General features: G+C 40.6%; 1 protein-coding gene across 13 annotated transcripts in view; it reads right to left on the reverse strand.

Annotated features, from left to right (window-relative positions):
- ppfia2 (PTPRF interacting protein alpha 2) overlaps nucleotides 1–14,218 on the reverse strand; it is a 418,215-nt gene that overhangs the window by 276,317 nt on the left and 127,680 nt on the right. For 12 of the 13 annotated variants that reach the window (XM_048548309.2, XM_048548305.2, XM_048548307.2 and 9 more), the window contains 2 exons: nucleotides 12,366–12,467; nucleotides 8,248–8,412 (listed from right to left, as the gene is read on the reverse strand). The exons of the other annotated variant lie outside the window; for it this stretch is intronic. In XM_048548309.2, the coding sequence (XP_048404266.1) occupies nucleotides 8,248–8,412; nucleotides 12,366–12,467 (267 nt within the window). The remainder of the gene's footprint in view (nucleotides 1–8,247; nucleotides 8,413–12,365; nucleotides 12,468–14,218) is intronic. 13 annotated transcript variants of the gene reach the window in all.

The following is a 14,218-nucleotide window of genomic DNA, read 5'->3' on the forward strand; positions in this document are numbered from 1 at the left end:
AAAAATCAGTGATTTATTTTTGAGATCACTGCTGTGTGGATTTGCTGCAGGCAATCCCAATGCTGAACTGATGTAATATTAAACCTAATTAATATCTGAAAATGAATGTAATGATTGCTAATTTTTACTCATTCATGCCCATTTATTGATATTAATTCACTGAAAAATATCCTGGTTCAATGTTACTTCATTCATTCATCAGGTGAATAGCTTATTTAGTTCTAAAACTGACCAATACTACAAACTGTGGCAAAGTGAAAGCCCAAGAAATCTAAAGATACATTATTTGATGCTATTTTGTGACTTTAGAGGATCAAAAATTTCACGAAGCTTTTTGGTGCTAATCAATAGTTAAGATTTTTGGTCTGCCTTTTTCTCTTGTTGTTGTCTGTTTTTCTCGGCTTACGTTACAATTTATCCAATCACAACAAATAAGCTGTTTCCAATATAAAACTGTATGGAAATTCCACTAAACATAGTAGTAACAAAGTTACAGCACAAATTATGTGAATCACACACATATTTACAAATATGCAAATCAACAAAGCATTGTGGCAGAGTTCCAACCCCAGTCTGTTGAGTCCTTGCATTTGAGGCCTTCTGACATGCTTTCACAGAAATATCTCAATGTGAACAGGTTCAAGGAACCATCATGCAAACATACATTCTAATATCCTCCTAAATGTCTCTAGTATTTGAGCAAATCAGCCTGATAAACTCTCAGCATTTTCAGAACTTTGTCATTGAGCTAAATTAATTAAGAGTAACAAAGATAAGACATAACTATGATGAAAGATAGAAATAATTATAGGGTGGAATCTTACTTTTCTTTAGCTAAGTTGAGTTGGATCAATCATTTTTGGAGGGCCTCTCACTGCAGTGCCAACTGTCCCAGAGTTACTGTCACACTCTCTTACTGCTACTTCATACCATTTATATCTCCGCTCTGTACACAACTCCCATCAAGGCTTTGGTTCTGCCAGTCTCATTATTGTGTGCAACATCTTCCCTCACTTGTTTGCATTTCACCCCATCTCACACACTAACTCAGTCATGTCTGTGGTGCCTACTCTGAACATCTTGTTACTTTTCCCATGCACAACAGCAGTGTTACACACTTTCAACCCACTCTCTCCCTCTGTTTTATTCTGTAATGAGAAAAAACAATCTCCAAGGGAAAGGTCCAAACAGATGAAGAGGCACTTGACAATAAGAATCCTCCTCTATATAAGGAGAAAATCCTTGTCCTCACAGGAGGAGACTGAAATAACTCCTGTAGGAATGTTGAGACATCATGTCGTCCCAACCAAGTTAGTACCATTCTACATTCTACTGTGATTCTCACACAAGCCCTGTTGTCAGTGTCATTCATTTTACATTACTTCTAACAACTGGCTGTGATTATTTCTTTCTCTTTTTTTTTTGTCTTGCAGGCACCAGCGGGATGATCACAACTTCTATGATGAAATAGCTGGCTCTGCCAGAAACCACCACCTTGACCTTTGAGGACAAGAGATTGGAAGACAAAGAATCAGCAAGGCTGCCTCCTGCACACCTCACCAGCTAAGTGGTCAGCACTGCTACCTTGCAGTGCCAGGGACCCAGCCTTGGGTGACTGAGTGGAGTTTGCATGTTTTTCCCGTGTCTGTGTGGGTTTCCTTTTGGGTGCTCTGGTTTCCTCCCACAGTCCAAAAATGTGCAGGTAAGGTGGAAGGGCCATGCTAAACTGCCCAGTGTCCAGGGATGTTCAGGCGATATGGGTTAGCCAATGGGAAATGCAAGGTTACAGGTATGGGGTATCGGGGTGGGATGCTGTTCAGAGGGTCGATGTGGACTTGATGGGCCGAATAGCCGCTTTCCACACAGTAGGGATTCTAAAATTTTACACCTCTTGGGAACATTCATCTTTGTCATTCTAAAGAGAAAAGGCTCACGCTCTCTCGACCTTTCCTCCTTTAAAACCTTACCTCCATTCTTGGCAACATCCTAGTAAATCACTTCTGCACCTTTTCCAACACTTCCACATACTTCCTGTAGTAAGGCGACCAGAACTGGACACAACACTCCAGATATGGCTAAACCAGGGTTTTGTATAGCTGGAGCATAACTTCACAGCTTTTGAACTCAAACCCTCTATTAATGAAAGCTAACACACCATACACCACCTTAACAACTCTATCCATCTGGGGGGCAGCTTTTCAGGGAACTGTGGACATGAACCCCAAAATCTCTCTGCTCTTCCATGCTACCAAGAATCTTTCCATTAACCCTGAGTTCTGATTTCAAATTTGTCCTTCCAAAACGAATCACCCATACTTTTCAAGATAAAACTCTATCTGCCACTTCTCAACCCAGATCTGCATCCTATCAATGTCCCTTTGTAGCCTAGAACTATCCACAACTCGACCCACCTTCATATTGCCCACAAACTTACTAATCCACCCTTCCATGCCTACATCCAAATTATTTTAAAAAATCAAATAGAGGATCCAGAACTGATCCTTGTGGTACACCACTCATAACTAAGCACCATGTTGAATATTTTCCATCCACTGCCACCCTTTGTCTTCTAAGAGTTAGACAATTCTGAATCCAATCTGCGACATTCCCCCTGTCCCATGCCTCCTTACTTTGTGCATGAGCCTCCCATGGGGAACCTTATCAAATGCCTCACTTAAATCCATGTATACCACAGTCACTCCTTTACTTTCATCCATGTGTTTGCTCAACTCTTCAAAGAATTCAATAAGGTTTGTGAGGCATGATCTACACTTCACAAATCCATGCTATCATGAATCAAACTGTGCCTATCCAAGTGATCATAAATCCTATCTCTCAAAGCCCTTTCCAATAATTTGCCCACCACTAAAATAAGACTAACTGGCCTGTAATTTCTGGGGTTATCCCTATTCCGTATTTTTTTTTGAACAAGGGAATGACATGTGCCACTCTCCAATTTTCCGGCACTATACCTGTGGACAGTAAAGACAAAAAGATCATTGCCAAAGGACCTGCAATCTCTTCATCACTTCCCACAGAATCCTTGGATAAATCCCATCAGGCCCACAGGCCTTATCTATCTTCTTCAAGTTCCTCAAAATTCCTGGTGCATCTTCCTTACTAACATCCACCTCCTCTAGCCTAGCTACTTGTTTCTCGCAGCTCCTAATATCTCTAGTAGAGTCCCTAGCATTTGACGTGATTATGTCACACGTTGTCATGGACTCTCCTTTCTGCCTTTTGCAGCCAGCGTGCCCTTAACTGTGAACACATGACACTCTTTGCCATCCATGATTTACAGCTTTCCCTCTCTCAAATACTGTTGTCCTTCTTCAGAACTAAAATCTTCCCTTACCCAATCCTTTGCAGCCTCCAATACTGAAAAGTAGATTTGAGTCTCTATCTGTGGTAGTGGCCTTTTTTGTTCTACTGCCATTCTTTTTCTTTATAGTCTCTTGGGTGGGCCCAATGGACTGACTGTTGCTTATGCCCTTGAATGACCTAATCAGATAGTGCCAGACCCCTGTCTGATGGCTGCACTTCTCCCTGATTGCATCAGCCTTACCCCACCAACAGTTATGGAGCTATAGGTTGTACCATGACCTGTTCCCTGGCCTACAGAGGCACAGGTCCCCTGATAAGATCGTTCCAATCAAATATCTGACTGTGGCCTTCTAGTAGTGGAGTTTGCCCTTAACTTAGTGCCAGGAGCCCCTGACTGACAGGTGCCTTGTTGACTTCAGACAGGTCTACTCCCTGAAAAGTTTGAGATATGGCTGTTGCTTGCTGTATATGGTATAACAGAGCACTGTGTTCAACTGCAAGACGTACGCCCTTTTGACTGCAGATTTCTGACCAACAAGGGAAACTGCCTGGTTATGTGACAGTGAACTGGCACAGCAATGCATAATCAGAAAAGGCAGAGGTGCTGTAATTATACAAGTGGCTGAGTACTGAGAGTAAGTGAGACGTTCTTAAATGTGGCCTATGAGCTGTATGCCAGTTCTTGTGCACAAAGTAAAATAATTGTGCTTTCTAAGCAGCCTTGCGAGTCGATTTTAGAAAGGTGCCGTAATGTTCATGAGGGATTGGCAAATATCAGGGACTGTTCGTGTCCATGGTCAAGGGGTGAACGCGGCCAATGCCTATGGATCATGCCCTGAGATATGTGATGGTGAGCAACATGAAGGCTTTTTGCAGTCAGTGGAGAGCTAAAGGTGTTAGGTACCTGTTCTGACTTCCACGTCAAGAATTTGTAATGTCTAGCTTGGTTAGTAAGAAAGGAAGCAAGTATTTGAGGTGAGTTGTTGCATCACTGCAGCATTTAACAAGCTATTATACTGCTTAACTGGCAACTCACTGCTACAAAGTGAAAAGTTCACACTTTTTTGTAAATTTGTCAAAGATGAAATGAATTTTTCCCAACTTTGAGATAGGCCTTGTGGATTTCTCCTGCAATTCTGCTACAAATCTTGCTAAGGCCACATCAATTTGAATCATAGAATCACTACAGTATGGAAATAGGCTGTTTGGCCAAATCAAGTCCATGCTGACTGTGTACCCAAAGCAGATACACTGCCCATGTAACCCTTCATATCCTATGACTAACCTGCACATCCTTATGGACAAGCTAACATGTCCAATCCATGTAACCTGCACATCTTTTGGACTGGGAGGAAAACAGAACACCCAGAGGAAATCCCCACAGATATGAGGAAAATGTACAAACACCACGCAGACAGATACCTGAGGCTGGAATTCAGCTCGAGTTCCTAGTGCATGAGGCAGCACTGCTAGCATCTGGGACATACCGTGTAGACTCCCAATTCCAGGCAGCCCACTTCTACCTCCCTCCCAAAATCTACAAACCAGACTGATCCAGTAGGCCTACTATATTAGCCCATTCCTGCCCCACCGAGTGCAATTCCTCCTACGCTGGCTTATCCTCTCTCCACTGATACAGACCCTGCTCACCTACATCCACGATTCCTCTGACAATATTGATGATTTCCAGGTCCCCGTCCCCAAATGCCTCCTGTTCACCTTGGATGCCCAATCCCTCTAAATCTCTATCCCCCACCAGGACAGTCTGTGAACTCTCAGTCAGCTCTTTCCTCGACTAGAAGCCAGAACAATCCCCGTCTACCACCCCTCTGCTCCGCCTGGCTGAACTTGTTCTCTCTCCAACCAATTTCTTCTTTAATTCATCTCACTTCTGGCAAGACAAAGGAGTGGCCGTGGACACCTACATGGGTCCAAATTATGCCTGCTTCTTTACGGGGTGTGTGGAACAATCCTTGTCTCTATCCTATACTGGCTTCCTGCTTCCCCCCCACCCCCACCAACTTTTTTTTGGTACATGGAAGATGACTGCTTCAGTGCTGCTTTATGTTCCCACTAGGACCTTGAAAAATTTGTTCATTTTTGTATTGAATTTCCACCCCTCCATAACTTTCACATCATCCATTTCCTACACTTCTCTTTCGTTCCTTGACCCCTCTGTCCCAAACTCAGGGAATGAACTGTCCACTGCCATCCACTACATAACCACTGACTCCCATAGCTACCTTCACTACAGCTCTTCACATCCCACATCCTGTACCCACTCCATCCCATTCTCCCAGTTCCTTTGTCTGAGTGGCATCTCTTTGGACAATGCCATCTGCCATCTTCCAAAACAGCCATGCTGACCTAGCTTGCTTCTTCCATAACTGTGGTTTACCACATACTGTGACTTTTGGGGCTCTCTGCCACATCTGACCTATCACCTGTGCTTCCACCCTTGCCCCCTCCCATTACTCACAACAACATGATTGGATCCTTGTCCTCACTTTTCATCCCATCAGCCTCTGCTTTCAAAGGATCATTCTCCGCCATTTCAGACAACTTCAGCAGAACAGAACCGCCAAACACATCTTCCCCTCACTCCTACTGTCTGCATTTAGCAGGAAACTTGCCTTGCGCAACACCCTAGTCCAATCCACGATTACAACACCACATCCCCTTCCCACGGTACTTTTCCCATTTAACCACAGAAGGTGCAACACCTGCCCATCACCTCCTCCCTGCTCACCATCTAAGGGCCTAAACAGGCTTTCCAAGTGAAGCAGCATTTCACCTGTACCTCCTCCAATCTCGTGTACAGTATTCACTGCACCCAGTGTAGCCAACTCTACATTGGAGAAACCAAACGCAGACTGGGATGACTGCAAAACAGCTCTTGTCTGTGTGCAAGCATGGCGCCTACCTTTCCACGGCTGGTCATTTCAACATAGTGTCCTGCTTGTGTGCCCACTTATCTGTTCTCAGCATGCTGCACTGGCCCAGTGAATCACAGCACAAACTGGAGGAACACATCTCATCTTCAGACTAAGCACTTTACAGCCTTTTGAAGTAAATACTGAGTTCAACAGCTTCAAGTTACACTCTTTGTCAACATGCCCTTTCTCCCCTCACCCTATCCCCGTGGGACTGTCTTCTCTTTCAAATCTGGCAGTTAGACACATCATTGTTCTGCCACTCTCACATGCCGATTTACTTAATCTGGACTATCAATACCTTTTCTCCACCATCCGTCTACACCCCAGCACTGCCATAACGTTCGCCCACGCCCCACCTGGCCAGCTATAGCATAAATGCGGCCTCCTCCATACTTCACTTCAGTTCTGTAGAGTTATCTAGACTTGAAACGTTAGCACTCACGGAGGGAGAGCAAGCTATCTGACCTGTTATGATCTCCAGCATTTGTTGTTTTCGGTTCAGATTCCACCATGTGCAATAATTTGCCCCTACTAAGAAATGAGTTACTTTTTTCCCCTTCCTTTTAAGACACATTCAAATTAACTTTTGTGCATTTGAACTTGTTGTATCATATTGTAAACCCTGCAGGGCACATTAAATGATTATAAACACTTGAGTCATTTGTAGGGGCCCCAGACTACGGAGCCTGGAGGCTTGATCCCTTCCGGAGAAACGAAGATTGGGCGCTAATCAATTGAATAGCAATTCACCATGACAAAAAAAATTCCCATTCTAATAATGAAAGTTTTTGCTTCTTCACTCTCTCTAATTTGGTTTTCACAATCTGGGGTTATATTCAACTTCAGTAAATGTAATATATTAGCCAATAAATATGCATTTTACAAACAACAGATAATAGAATTTAAATACTTTCTGTTTAGCAGATCTGTAAATGAGGGATAAGGAAATACAAAATAATAATTATAATGATTTCTTGAAATACCTTCCCAAGATGCTTTAAATAAGACATTCCAAACATACATATCAATGCAATAGCTAAAAAAATTCAATGCATTGTCTGTTTTATGCTGTATGTGCAGGCCTCAGGCTTCACTTCTTGGTAGGCTGAGCTCAATGATATTTGAAATTAATTCTTCAAAAAAATCTCTTTATTAGTGGATGCACTGCTCCTCCAAAAGTATTATTGATACTGCAGAATTTACTGCAGCAGTTGCACAATGACTCATCAGTAAACTCCACCATAGTTCATACCTTCCCAACTACTTTCATTGGGACAGCTTCAAGACCAACAAACAGTCGTTATGAATTCCAGTGATAATTCAACTACCTCCAGACCTGGGCGCATACCCAACATGCCAAGTGCTTGATATGTCCTCGATATGTCCTCAAGATATTTTAGCCATTTTGTCTTACTTGACAGGATGTGCAAGTCATAGTAAGAATGATAAAATAATTGAATTAAAAGGTCACTGATGGGCAACAGTAGCTTATGTACAACAAAATCCAGGGAGGAAAATAGTGCACATAGCATTTATTTGTACACATTACATCTACAGCTAAAATACAAACTGAGCACTTCTGCTCGATATAGCATGGAGCTATGTGAGAACTCCAGAGCTTGTTTCTGTTCTCTGACTTCTTTTGATTTTGTTTTTGATACAGATACAACTGCTAACAGTGGTCAAATAAATAATAGTTTAGTAGGACAAAAAAACCTTCCATTTTTACAGGGAAACATTTGTATTTCTTCCATTCCATTTGCTTTTAACAATCAGGACTTCAGCAAATAATCAGTAGACATCAAATACACAATTTACAAACAACAGGTATCACTAGCACTAAATACATTGTACTTAGTAGATACTCAAATTTAGATTAAATAAATTCAAAATATTGATTTCATATTTCTTCTGGTATATTTCCACTGCATTCCTACTGGGAATGATTGCTCATGGGATCATACTTTCCTCTAAACTATTCCCTTACCTTCTCATCTAAAGCCTTATGGTGCTCAAAAAGTGACTTTAATGCCTTCAAAACCTCAACTTCACTGGAAACCCCTGAAGGGGATTGAGCTTGTCGCTTCACCACTGTCATTCTCAGTGATCGTTCGTGTCTTGACACTAGGCATTCCAAATGTTCCAACAACAGCTGAAAGAAATGGTATAAAAATTATATCTACTTTTCAAAATTTAATACCTGTAAGTTCATTTTGATTATCATTATAAAAACAATTAAATCAGGGTAGCTTTATTCTTTGACTTGTTCACCTTACATACATTTTGAATATTATTGTCACCTACTTACATAATGTGCTATTCTTAAGACATTAATAACATTTCTCTCTTCCAATTCACTTTTCAATAATCTGAACGGCAAAGGATGAAAACAGACCTCGATGAAATATTGCACTCCTGACTCAACTTTTCCATTGATCTTCATCTCTGTTACTTACTGCCAAATTAATTCTCAATCCAGGTAAAATTCCATTAAATATAGAGCTTAAGCAAACTCCTTCACAAAATCAATGGGGCTTTTCTGTTGGGACTTCAGTTGGGGATTGTCAGTATCTTAAAGAAAGTGAGGAAGGCTCTGTCATGTCAATACTTCTGTCTCTACCTTTCAAGAGTAATAAAGAGTTTGGACAGGGAGCTGGAGGTGGAAGATCAGGAGAAATTGGAGACCAGGTTAATGATGATTGCTTCAGGTCTGATCGTTTTGTAATTGTTTCTTCATTAGTATGGCAAGTTCAATCACCAACTGGAAATGTGTGTACAATTCATGACTGCAATATTGGCATCTTAGTAGGCAAGCTGGCACGTGTGGATTTGTGCTGCGTAGCCAAAGTTATATGTCCAGGAGATCATAAAGGAATGGGTAATGATAAAAGTGCGACCATCCAGAAGGGCCTGGGTCATGGAAAATGAACAAAGCTCGCATGCAAATGCGACACTGAAAAAGCAAAGGCATCATGAAGGTTTATGCCTCTGCAGAAGTATAGGAAATAGGCACAATTTACTAATAAATTAAATGTACAATCAACAATGCTACACAGCAGCTTAGATCACATTTCAGTTTTTTTTGAGATATATGAATTAATGTAAGTTGTTCTAAGAGCCTGGTGAGAAACATGAATTGTGGCAATTTAGAAAATGTATGAAAGGATAATCTTGGAATCTACAGACCTCCGACTCGACATCTTGTGGTCAGTACAACATCCTGGAAGAGAAAATAGCGCGGTTTCTGGACAAACATGGGATTGTAGTATGACATTATCGGGGCCAGAGTGATTCTCTGGACTAGTTCCAATTTGCTGAAGATCTTAGGATTTAAAAAAAAGAGCAGCAATAGCCTACTTGGACCAGTGAGCCTGCTTCACAAATTCAATATGATTGTGTACAGAGAAGAATTTCTGAGATTCCTTTCCCCTAAGTTGTTTTCTGTCATATGTGTTTCTTTTCCTCTCCGAGGACACTTCCAAAGTACAGAGTCTAACTACTGCACAAGTCATTCCAGTTTTGTGGGACAAGTTAGAAGAATGTGAACTCTCCTGATTGCCATCCTCTGTAAATTCATGTAACAACTCAATCAAAGTGGCATCATAAAGTGTAGATTTTAACTTACAAATCTCCTACAGTTCTTTCTACAAAAAAGTTCGTGGATGATGGAAAAAGTGTAGGCATGGCAGGGTTGGGGGTAGTGTGGTGGTGCAGATGCCTTAGGGGTTCCTTCAGAGTTGTCTGGTAATGTTCAGCATAAGTCCAAGGCAATCTGCTGATTAACAGCTGGATACATTTTCACGAATAATACATATAGTGCTGATGGCAACGATAATCAAAAACATATTTTGATTTTAAAAATCTACATGGCTTTCAGAACAAAACCTGACAACTAGTAGCAAATCAATATCATCGTGGCATCCTTCCATCTGCATAAGACCATGGAAACGTTGCAAATCCACTGGAGATGAGATAGATACATATGATGCTCGTTTGCTGAGAGTTGAAGATACTAATTCAGTAAAGGGGGCTTCTATCACAAGTGCTACATATGTGGTAATTGTCAGGCAACATGTGCATGATGGTTTTTGATGTTGACACCTGTTGTCAAGTCACTATATTGTAATGGTAGCACACAGCAAATCATGGATGACGTCAGCATTTAGATCTGTCATTGGCTGGAGCTACCCTAGATATGAACATTGATGTTCGGAGGATGTGTGTCATTGTTGCATGCATCCTTGAAGTGAAACTTCCATGTCCTAATGATCTTCTGGATCTAGTTAACTCGCTCGACAGATAATTCTTAGCAATATAACCATCTTCCATCCAATAGGTACACCAGCAAAAGCACCTCTGCTTGAAATCGTGGACAGAGTTGTCTCCACAAACCAGCTATGAGAGAAGTGTACAGAAGAGTACAGACTTCTTTTCCTTACTTTCCCTAGTCTTACTGAAACATTCAATACCATCAGCAAGGCAAAATTGTCCAAGATCTTGGACAAAATTAGCTGTGCTATTTATCACTGCTGCTTAACCTGATTCCGAACTTTCTTGAGAACATTTATGGTACAGTACAGTTTTACAGTACCACTTTTAGCAATTTCAGAAGAAGAAGAATGGAATAGAATGGAGTAAGGTTCTGTTCTAGCCCCACTTTTTGTATTTTCTTTTTCAAGTTCCTGATCTTAGCTTTTCCTGCAGATAAAGAAGGAGTATACTGGCATATTAAGCCAGCTGTCAAGCACTACATCTGTCCAGACTGAGGACAAAAATATAACTCCCCTTGATCCTCCATGCTGCTGCTGATGAAATAATGATTTGCATGAAAATTCAATAACAAAACCTCAGACATTTTATTATCTATGTCTGTAACCTGTTTTCCTTGCTATAAGCAAAAAAGTAACATATTTATGGGCTAAGCATCACAGCGCTGCCCTTGATCACTCCAAATAACATGTTGTAGGAAGCAGTTAGTAAATTCTCCTACCATGGATGCTTGGTGACACATGGTCTGCGTCTTTATGCAGAACTTGATGTATACTTAGGGAAAGCAGCTACTGAGTTTGGACAATTCATTAAAGATGCAAGGAACATCCAAGCTGACTCTTGGGGTCAGATGTTGGTTTATATGGCAAGCAAGTGATACATTATCAACATTGTTGTTTCTAATTCATGCACACTAATATGTCGCTATTAACACAGTAATGGACGCTTAATAAAAATGAACTATCCCATGTGGATATCATAAGGTTCATGGGTCTACAACAAGTTTAGGACAATGCCATGTAACACTGTTATGTACTTTCAGGCTGTGCATAAACAGTGCAAGGTTTAGAAAGGCTCCAGAATGCAACCAAAATCACAGAAAAATATCAGAATTGTATGGAATAGGTTGTAATAGGAATGGCTGTAAAATATTTTCAATCAAGACCCCTCTGTTTATTTAGAACATCCTTTGCACCTTACTGAGATTTTTTTTTTGATTTTTGAAAGCTCAGTCCACAAGCATTTAAATAGAGTAGACCGTCAAAGGCTTACACCAGGTAAAGTACTATCTCCAACAATAGCTATGGAAAACAAAATTGTAGCATTTTGGTACATGCGGCTTAGTGGTTAAGTTTAAGAGAAGTTCAGCTTCAAACTTATGGTGGATGTAACTGGAACCTGGTGAGTTACACATTGAAGGGACCATATACACAATTCAGCCACATCCAAGGCTTAATTGTGTTGCTGGTTTCAACTATGTTACTATGGTTGCTGCCTCATTCTAAGGAGAGGGCTGAAGAAGTGGCCCTTAAGGTTTTAAACTTCATACTTCCTGTTCTTGAGGCCTTGCTAAAACAGCATTTCTTCCTCTCTACCAGCCAGTTCTGAAACATAATATTATAACCAAGTGGTTTTTCCTTGGATCTTAATTGCAGATCACACCAAGTTTAATGAACTCCTTTTTTATTCATTAATGCACTGGCATACTGGAGGAAATTTTTGCCACAAACTATAAAATGTAAACATCTGTGAATAGATTCTCCTGAAACTATTGATTACCCGATTCCTAAATATACAGCAACAGCAATTTCCAGGCCACGTATTTTGATAACTTACTCGTGTATTGTTCCTCTCAGCCTTAAGTTCAGAAATTTCCTCTTCTTTTTCCAGCAGTTGTTCTCTACAAGTATTTAATTCTTTTGTCAGTGCAGCAAATTCCTGTTAAAAAATATATTAAGATATAACACATAGTTTAGTTCAATACAAATCTATTCAGAGATCAAATAGATGAACGAATTACAAGAGATATGGTTTACATTGTATGATATTTTGATAAGAACAGCATGACCATGAGAACTAGCAGCAGGGACATACTATACAGCATCATGAGCTATTGAATAGGATCAAATATGATCTTCAACCCAATTTCCAACACCCAACATACTTCAAAAATCTCCTGACCTCATCCTTGAATGTACAGCTTTCTGAGGTAGAAAATTCCAAAGACTCGCTGCCCTATTAGTGAAGAAATTTCTCTTCATTACAGTTAAATTATCATCCTACTGTCTACAGAATTTGCTTAAGTTCGCGACTCTCCCACCAGGGAAACAGCCTTTCAGCATTTATTTTGCCCTGCCACAATTTTATCACCTAATTAAAGATAGCCAACACTAATTTTTAAAAGGCAGACTGTATTTGACTCATCAAATTAAATGATATAATGAAGTGACAGAACGTTGATGATGGGAACATAATGAATGCTGTCTATAGTGACTCTATGAAAACATTTGACAAAATACCATGTAAGAGGCAGCATTACCTTAGATTTTTAAAACATGTTTTGAGCGAAGAAAACAATGAAACATGGTAATTTTTTATATTTCAGGCTGGAAAATGGTGGACACAAATGCTAGGACAACCGTTCCAAAGTAAAGTTCCAAGACACAGATGAACTATCAAAATTAGCAGGCCATTTAGACAAATTTAATACGGAGAAGTGTAACATGATGTATTTTGCAGGAAGGCACAAGAAGAGGCAATATAGATATAATGGCATAGTTTTAGAGTGTACAGAGATGGAGCTAAAGTGCATGTGTATGGATTTTTATATGTAGGATTTACAGAGAGAATGATTAGCACAGTGTATATGACCTTGAAATTCATAACAGCAGTATTTAGTGACAAAACAGGCAAGTTATGCTGAGCCTGTGTAATGCTCTGATTAGGCCACAACTAGAATATGGAGCCCAGTTCTGCTGGCCACAGATATAGATATGCATAACTGATTGATCAATTGATTTATTGTCATGTGTCCCAAAATATAGCATAAAGCTTTGTTATGACCGGTAGAGGCAGATCACATCAAGCAAAGGATGTACAGATCAAAAAGACTTACAGACACATAGGTTACACTGCAGATTACATTATTTGAGGCTACAGCCCATGTAACAATCTGATAATGCCTGGAAAGATACCTGCTGTGTGTATATTCAGGCTTCTGTATCTTCCGCCTGAAGGAAGAGGTTGTAGGGGGTCTTACCAGGTTGCAATGGGTCTTTGATGATTTTGGCCACCTTTCTGTAGCAGCAAACCATGATAAATAGAGGTTATGGGTGGAAGGTTGGCTTCCGTGATAGCTTGGGCTGTGCACACCACCTTCTGTAGTTTCTTACAGTCCTGGACAGAGCAGTTGCCATATCAGGCCATTATGCACCCGGACAGTATGCTTCCAGTATTACATCTGTAGAAGTTGGTGAGGGACTTTATGGACATGCCAAGTTTCCTGAGCCACTTGATGAAGAAGAGGCATTGTTGTGCCTTCTTGGCTGTCACATTCATGTGCGAAATCCAGAATGGATCATTGGTTATCATCACTCCAAGGATGTTCTTCACCCTCTCAACCTCAGTTCCATTGATGTAGATGGGGGTATGTTCTCCTTTCTTTCTGTTGTCAATGATCATGCATTACT

Source organism: Stegostoma tigrinum, chromosome 18 (assembly GCF_030684315.1).
Source record: "Stegostoma tigrinum isolate sSteTig4 chromosome 18, sSteTig4.hap1, whole genome shotgun sequence".
NCBI lineage: Eukaryota > Metazoa > Chordata > Chondrichthyes > Orectolobiformes > Stegostomatidae > Stegostoma > Stegostoma tigrinum.